Source organism: Oryx dammah, unplaced genomic scaffold (assembly GCF_014754425.2).
Source record: "Oryx dammah isolate SB20612 unplaced genomic scaffold, SCBI_Odam_1.1 HiC_scaffold_18, whole genome shotgun sequence".
Lineage (NCBI taxonomy): Eukaryota > Metazoa > Chordata > Mammalia > Artiodactyla > Bovidae > Oryx > Oryx dammah.
In genome coordinates, this window is record NW_024070202.1 from 11,202,789 (window position 1) to 11,211,600 (window position 8,812).

The following is an 8,812-nucleotide window of genomic DNA, read 5'->3' on the forward strand; positions in this document are numbered from 1 at the left end:
ATATATATATATATATATATATATATATATATATATATATATATATACACACACACTAGAAAGAGGCTACTTGCTTCAATTAGTCTAAATTTCAAAAAATATTATAAGAAAGAGCCAGTGTTACTCAGATTATTAACCTGAACTCAAGTTTCAGCAGCTTAAGACTTTCTCTCATAAGGGAACTTTTATGATGAATTTTGTTCTTTTTGCTACTTTCCCAAGTCCAAACCTTTAGGTAAAAGCAGTCTGCATTTGTTGTCTGAAATGGATCATAAGTAAAATGAAATAATTTTATTATTCATTTAACAGTAAGCATTCTTGAAGATTGGATTTAGCAATGAGTAGAATGGCATTTTGTACAATAAGCATATAAATTTATCTTTAAAATATTAATAAAAAGTATTGTGACTTTTAAAATCTAAAGCAGCTTTTACTGTAGTGAAGCATAAATCTGGTAGCAAATACTACTGGTCCTGCTAGATTCATGAAATGAAAAAAGAGGAAGAGCAATTACTTATTTACTTTAATTTTCAAAAGTAAGCTTAATGGATTGAAGACCCACCTCTTTCTCATAAATAATTAAAAGTTGCTAACTGTCAAAGAATAAATCATCAAAAAAATTGTGATCTAGGAAATAGCAAAGGATAACACAACCATCATGTAATAGTAGCTTCACTGGTGATCAGTTTAGATTTTTTTCCAACGTGTGTGTTATTTGAACACCTTGTCAATCTTGACTTGTTACCTATTGCATAGCTTCTTTATTGAGGGAACTAGAGAGAAAATACTGTTGTAAGGGCTGTTAAATTTATTTGAACTGGTATTGTCAAGAAAGAATCAACACATTTACTTTTGTTAATGAACATTATTTAGATGATAATAGTCCCAAGAAATCAGAAATATAAATTTATTGAAGGGTGAGCCATCTGCTGTTTTCATGTTGTTGGAATTGTCTAAATTATATATGTTTTTATTTTTAGGAGAGTAGTATCATAAAAGGTACTGATGAGTAATAAAAATGTTCAGTTTTTCTATAGGTAATGAGATAATATGGAGTTTTTTTGGTGCTGAAAATTTACAGCTATTATATGACTTGAATCTTTCAGTATGTAATCATTTATTGATACTTACTTTAAAAGAATGTTTAGGAAAGAGAATAATTTATCAGACTGCTCTCTAAGGAGTACAACTACAAATTACAAATAGTTTACTCTGAGTTGAAAGCTCATTAAAACAGTTTTAAAAAATCTAGGTCTCTTAAAGATATTTTTAAAGATGTATTAGTTATTAAGCCTTTTTTAACCATAGTGACAGTCATAGAAAATTTGAGATGTAGAAACATTCGAATATTGTTTAATCAGTTAATGGCACTTACTTGCTTTGAGAGGAAATGTAGTGTACTCTATATTCCAACATGATTAGTCAATTTCATATACTTCACAGTAAGTCCAAATTATCTTGAGCATCATCTCTTTTTGTTTTACTTGATTTCATTCTGAGTCTTTTAGTCTTTTTTTGCCTCTAAGATGGAAAAGCATTATAATTGTATTCACATATGGCTATGATTTTTCTTAGGAATTTGAGCAGTTTAACATGCGGTTAAATGAAGTTTCTAAGAGAGTTCGGATACCCTTGCCCGTGTCTAATATACTTTGGGAACATTGTATACGCCTGGCTAATCGAACTATTGTGGAAGGGTAAGTTTTCCATGAAAGCATATCTGATTCTTCAGTCATAATATATGAGTAACATTATGTGTTACCACCAACAGATGCAGAGAACAGATAAGAGATAGTGATAAATGGCAGTCTCATAATAAATCCTACTGTGTCCCTTTTTTTCTTTCTGATGACTTAGAATCAACTAGTTGGAGTGAGGAATGTAGCCTCTAATGGTTATCTGAAACTGAAACTATTATTACCAAATATAATTATGCTGATGATTATTATTATACATCCTGTTCATTGATTACTGTTTGTCATTTATTGGACCAAGCCCTTCACAGGATTCTGTCACCAAATCCTAACATAAACTCTCTTTGATAGTACTGTTCTCTGTTTTGTCAACAGAAAGATAGCCTCGCCTCAGAAAATCAAGGCTATAGAAGTTAAGTAACTGTCCAGGTTCACCCAGTCTTTGAAATGCAGAGAAGGCTTAATATCTCCTAATTTTCTCATGGCAAAATCAGTCCTCAAAACCATTATATCACTGCTTATAATATAATTATTATATCCTTGTAAACCATATATATCTTTTATATGTTGAGTGTACAGATCAAAAGTAATTTTCCCACTTACTCAGAGGTCATGTTTATACTCTGTCCATAACATTGGGAACACAAATAAAAATTAGTAATACATTTAAAATATAGCTAGAAAGCAAGCTTCTATTTCAGAGACCATTCACAGCGATCTAGAATGGCACATCAGCTGAAATTTCACACTGTCGTTCATCTGATCTCTCTTCAGTTCTTATTTGTTATAGAAAAGAAAGTGTCAGAAAGAGGAAGGTGACAACGGCGAGCTGACAGCAGCCTTGGCATTTTGTATTGAAGTGAGCAGTGCTGTAAATCCCGAGATGTCTCTGCGTCAGCAGTCACGATGGATTTACTGTGAATAAATTTGTTTAATAGTAGAATAGTGACAAGCAAATATTATATGTTTCAATATAAACACTTTATTAGAAAAAAAAGAAAAAGCTTTGTCACTTTAAATAATATGAACTGGTCTTCTTGCAGATTTTCTTAGGGAAAGTACCTCATCTATTCTCCACATTTTGCGTGATTGAAGGAATGAGACTCTGACTTAATGAATAATAAAATTGTACTGTTAGGGTTAGCAGATATATTCTTATTATTAGCCCACCTTAGGACATGCAGTGTTTTAGTAGTGTGGGGTCTCAGAAATAAGTCTATAAAAGAGTTTTATTATGAGAAATATGTATATACTTTCTATGCTTCTGTTTCTTAGGTTTGCTGACTGTTTATGGGAGAGTTATTTCATTTGTTTTCTTTGCGTTGAGTAGTTATATTGAACAGTTTCATGAAGCTAAGATTACTAGAGAATATTCATGCTTAATTTTATAAATCTTTGCAGCCAGATTAACTTGAATGTCAGTTTAACTTTCTTACAGATGAGTATGTTAATTGTTTTGCAGAACTCTGGCCTGTAGAACAATAAAGAACCTTAGAAGTTGCTTGATCTCTTGGCTTTGCAAATGAGAAAACTGAGGCCCAGAGAAGTAAAATGATTGCTGAGTGACAGGGCCCAAACACAACACAGTCCTTCTGACTCAACACTTATGTCCTTTTTTCCTTATAGCATCTCAGCAAATGTGGGTTAGAGAAAAGTTTAATAAGTGCCTAAAGGTTTCTTTTCCTAACCATCCCATCACCGGTGCTTTTTTATTATTGTGTATCTTAGATACGCCAACGTCAAGAAGTGTAGCAATGAGGGTCGTGCCTTGATGCAATTGGATTTTCAACAGTTTTTAATGAAACTTGAAAAGCTAACTGATATCAGACCCATTCCGGATAAAGAATTTGTGGAAACCTATATTAAAGCGTACTACCTAACTGAGAATGACATGGAACGCTGGATCAAAGAGCACAGGGTGAGAGCTGAGAAGCAGTTAATTACATTTTTATTCCTCCTCTTTTGTGTTGTGCTTGTGTGGTATGTTAGATATTTCAAAATCATGGATGAAACAAACTTTTTTTTTTTTTTTAGCATGAACTACTTAGGCCAGTTCTTTACCATATTCACATTGTGTCTATGCAACACCCTTTGCCTCATCAGATCCTTTTGAGACTTTGTGAACTGTAACAGTAATTATCTGGAAAAACAGAGTCTGAACTTCAGCTGTGTTTGTCCTGCAACTGTGTTATAGGAGAAGAGCTGTAATTCATGGACAAATACAGGAGCATTGAAATGATTCTCAAGCTAAAGCCTATATATAACTTTTAGAAAGCTGGAGTGGATTGCCATTTCCTTCTCCAGAGGATCTTCTGACCGAGGGATTGACCCATGTCTCTTGTGTCTCCTGCATTGGCAGGCAGGTTCTTTACCACTACCGCCACCCGGGATGGCATCACCAGCTCGATGGACATGAGTTTCAGCAAGCTCCAGGACTGAGCAGCTGAACTGAACTGAATTGATATACAACTTAAACCTTCTTGTAGCCATCAACAGTGATGTTCTGAAAACACTGGCATGTAGTAGTGATGACTGGATATTTGTTGTTTAGTTACTATGTCCAACTCTGTGACTCCATGGACTGTAGCCCACCAGGCTCCTCTGTCCATGGGATTCTCCAGGCAAGAATACTGGAGTGGGTTGCCATTTCTTTTTCCAGGGGATCTTCCCAACGCAGGGATCAAACCCACATTTCTTGCATTGGCAAGCAGATTCTTTACCATTGAGCCACCAGTGAAGCCTAATGATTGAAGATACAAATATTTATTATTTAAATAGCTCAATTTAACTTCATCCTACATTAAATTTTACCTTAAGTATAGATAAGATTGTTTTTCTTTTGTGTGAGTATATAGATATGTAGAGAAAAATACTACATGTAATAAGTGTTATTTAAGATTCTTAATTTTTGACACAGTTCAAGTCAACATTTATCACCAGGGAATGCTCAATACAAGGAGCTTTTTGATATGATTGTTATATCATTCGTCTAGTTAGGCAGTATGTGAAGATGGATTTAATGAAAATATGGGAAGTGTTAAAATCTTCACTGAATCTTATTCCATTAATAACTCTAGCCCTCACATGCTATAAACATCATAGGTAAAAGTTATGTAAGTATTTATTTCATCTGACTGGATAAGGAAGTAAGGAATTATTTATATTTATCACGCACATCCTTTCTAGTTTCAACACTTTAGAAGAAGGAAATGAGGTTTAGTCTGGACCATTAACCTGAATTTTTGTGTTGATGTGCCCACCATAGGGCAGTTTCAGATCTTTGACAGTAAAATAGAAACGTACATCTTTTCAGTGGTTTTGATCAGTACACCAGAACTGAGAAATGTCAGCACTTTTTACCTCATTGACCTCTGTTATTTGAGGAACAAGACAGCTAGATGAGATGCAGATGAACTGCTGAATGTGGCTAGAATCCATTTCATAGCTTAAGCTGTTAACACTTTGGAGTTGGTATTGAGGAAGGGATTTGGGACAAGTAGCTGAGGAGAAAAAGCCCAACTCAGAGAGATCCGTTATTTGATGTAAGAAAGATGCCCATTTTAGGGTTTCTTCTGTTGACACAATGGACTAAAGTTTTTGTTGTTGTTGTTCAGTCTCTGAGTGGCGTGCAGCTCTTTGTGACCCCATGAACTGCAGCACGCTAGATAGTCCTTCACTATCCCCAGAGCTTGCTCAAAGTCATGTCCACTGAGTCGGTGATGGCATCCAGCCATCTCATCCTCTGTCACCCCCTTCTCCTACTACCTTAAATCTTTCCCAGCATCAGGGTCTTTTCCAGTGAGCCAGTTCTTCACATCAGGTGGCCAAAGTGTTGGAACTTCAACTTCAGCATCAGTCCTTCCAGTGGGTATTCAGGACTGATTTCCTTTAGGATCGACTGGTTTGATCTCCTTGCAGTCTAAGGGACTCTCAAGAATCCTCTCCAGCACTACAGTTTGAAAGCATCAATTTTTTAGTGCTGAGCCTTCATTATTGTCCAGGTCTCACATCCGTACATGACCACTGGCAAAACCACAGCTTTGACCATACGGACTTTTGTCAGCAAAGTGATGTCTCTGCTTTTTAATATGTTGTCATAGCTTAGTGTTTCGGAAGAGCTTTACTCACTGATATCTGTAATACAGTGAAATTTTCCTTGTAGCAAGATTGCCCTGTTTCCTAGAGCTCTTTCCACAATGCCTGTATGGTGCCTAGATAGTACTTCCTAAATGTTGAGTGATCACTTGAGAGAATTCACCAGGTGTTGACAGGTGCTCTCAGAGATCAGACACACAAACTGAGAGGTTTGTTGAATTATTAAAATTAACTCATTCCTGTATTTTGAAGTTGCACTGTCTTTAATGTTGTCTCCAGTGAAGACATGTTCTTTTCTCATTAGATGATAGAACACAGCTCTTTCCCTTGCCGAACTCTTGGTCTTAATTCTCCAGAACCAAATCAAGATGCAGAATGTTCTGATGAGTCCTGTTCATCATGCTCATGACAACTTATCTGAAAGCCAGGAACTTTGTACAATTTATACAGCAAAAAAAATACTTAGATAGTTGAGCATCAGACAACATGGATTTGAACTGTACAGGTCCACCTATATGCAGTTTTCTTCAATAGTGGATACCTACGTTATCCTCAGTTGGTTAAATTCTTTAATATGGAGGAACATCGGATGAGGAGGGCCAACTATAAACTGTGTGCAAGTTTTCCACTGTGTGGAAAGCACCCTAATCCCTGAGTTGTTCACAGGTTAACTGTGGCTTCAATTTTACTTTCTGGCTACCGTTAAGATACAAGGTTTTAAGAACCAATAATTTTCTGATCTTTGTTATTACCTTATTCATTTGCTATGCCTCAGAAGAATTGTTCTATGTTTCGAGATTTTTTTTTCTTTTATCTAAAATGTGCAAAATGTGCAGTGCTAGAAGCTACTTACTTAGTAGCATTTTTTTTTGTATATAAATTTTTGAAATGTTAGTGTATTTTGATAACTTGATGACAAAGACCATCACAGAAAGAAGCATAGTGCGTGATCTTAAAAATAATAAGCATTGGCATGTTATGTGCCATATGAAGGGCTTCCCTGGCTCAGCGGTAAAGAATCTGCCTGCAGTGCAGGAGATGCAGGTTCGTTCCCTGGTTTGGGAAGATCCACTGGAGAAGGAAATGGCAACCCACTCCAGTGTTCTTGCCTGGAGAATTCCATGGATAGAGGAGCCTGGTGGGCTACAGTCCATGGGATCGCAGAGTCAGACACAACTAGTAACTGAGCTTGAATGCATACACGTGCCATATTAAAAAGATTCTGGTGGTTCCTCTTTCAAATTCATGCCGTAGATACTCTTACTCCCTTATTACAACTTTGTAACCAGCTTGTTTTCCATGTCTCTGATAATTTCCACTGCTTTTCACTGATTGGTAGTGCTCAGTAATTACCCACTGAGTCCTGATTATCTATCTGTGTCTGCTCTTTTTCTGCATTGATCACACACATGTGTTTCAGTGTACTAAATTTGAATCTTCTTTTTTTTGAGCAGGAGTATTCAACGAAGCAGCTGACCAACCTGGTAAATGTTTGCCTGGGATCCCATATCAATAAGAAAGCAAGGCAAAAACTTCTCTCAGCTATAGATGATATAGACAGACCCAAAAGATAATGAACACAGTCCTTTTTCCTCAGGGGCATTGATGGTCTCTCAGCGCACATGACATGAAAGCCAGGTTTTCGTGCACTGCTGACAGCTGTCCTAAGAAAACTTTGTGCATGCTCTTTCCAGCTGGAAAGTGGAAAACACTGAAGTTTATGTGGTGTTCGCAAATGATTTTCATATGCCGTGATCTCAGCTCTTCAATTCTTGGTCTCATTTGTTGTATTCCTTCCTTGAAATGATATTGCCTCATCATAACTATTGTTACATGACTACAGTTATCCATTTTACTGAAGAATGTACTCTAAGTGTATGGTCAGACGGAACAGTGACAGTACACTCACGGGCGGTTTTGGAGGATGAATTTATGTTGGCATTTTTCTACCCTCTAAATTTAGTTCTGAATAAGTGTAATATGAGAGGGTTAATGTGTAATGTCTCCTAATTATGAACACTGCATGACAATTGAAAAGTACATGTAAGCTAAATAGTTGAAGAATCAGTATGCTCTCTGTGTTTTTAAATGTCAACATTTGTGTTAGAGTTAATGACACAGTGATCATAAATGATGAAATTTAATAAATACTCTAACATGACCGAATGAGACTACATTTTGGTATTTTTTCATAACAGACAGATTGCATGCAACTATAATGGAATTCCTTTTTTTTTTTTTTTTTAACCGTGTTATTTTAATGGTCTTGTATCCTGAAATCAGTGTGAGAAGTAATTTCATTGGGTAAACCTCTTCAGTGCCTGAGTGACAGGCAGAATGGTGATTGTGGGACTTCCTACTTCCCCTCCCTCCCTTTTTTTCTTTTTAAATAATGGACTTTTTTTTTTTTCCTATAAGCTTTGTTCTCTTTGAATTTTTTTTGTCTTAGAACAGCAAAACCTGGCTTAGGTGATTCAGGGAAAGACTTGCCAGTTAGGCAGGCATAGGTGTAGGATCATATATTCAACATTCTTAAGCATCTACTTTGTATCACAGATACAGTGTCAGTTAGCCAGTGATAAACTTTGGAACTAAGTTAGTTTTTAGTAACTGTGTACTGTTACTGTGAAATCTTCTTTGAAGCTAACGATCTTCTACCATCCTGCTGCTGCTGCTGCTGCTAAGTCGCTTCAGTCGTGTCCTAAATGACATAAAAATCAATTGCCTGTGCACTCCTGCCAGCTGTCTGCTAAGAAATATTTTGCATATTCTTTCTGACTGGGGAGTAGAAGAAGCTTGTTGGTGTTGGTCCAGGATTACTTGACATGACCTGTAACATTGCTAGCTCCCAGAATCCTGAAGCATCTCATGAGAAAAGGGCCTTGTGTCCTGAGTTTTTGAGAGCTGAGTTGCTGAAGTAAAGGGCACAGCGTGGCATGTGATCAACACAGGTGGCAAAGGGGTGATTGCCACTCAGCATTCATTGGTCCCTGCAGATACCTGTAACTGGCAGAAGATGACAC

General features: G+C 36.4%; 1 protein-coding gene across 2 annotated transcripts in view; it reads left to right on the top strand.

The window, feature by feature from the left end:
- VPS50 (VPS50 subunit of EARP/GARPII complex) overlaps positions 1-7,952 on the top strand; it is a 136,053-nt gene extending 128,101 nt beyond the window's left edge. For both annotated transcript variants that reach the window (XM_040260292.1, XM_040260293.1), the window contains 3 exons: positions 1,576-1,697; positions 3,423-3,612; positions 7,244-7,952. In XM_040260292.1, the coding sequence (XP_040116226.1) occupies positions 1,576-1,697; positions 3,423-3,612; positions 7,244-7,363 (432 nt within the window). In that variant the 3' untranslated portion in view covers positions 7,364-7,952. The remainder of the gene's footprint in view (positions 1-1,575; positions 1,698-3,422; positions 3,613-7,243) is intronic.
- The last annotated feature ends 860 nt before the right edge of the window (positions 7,953-8,812 follow it).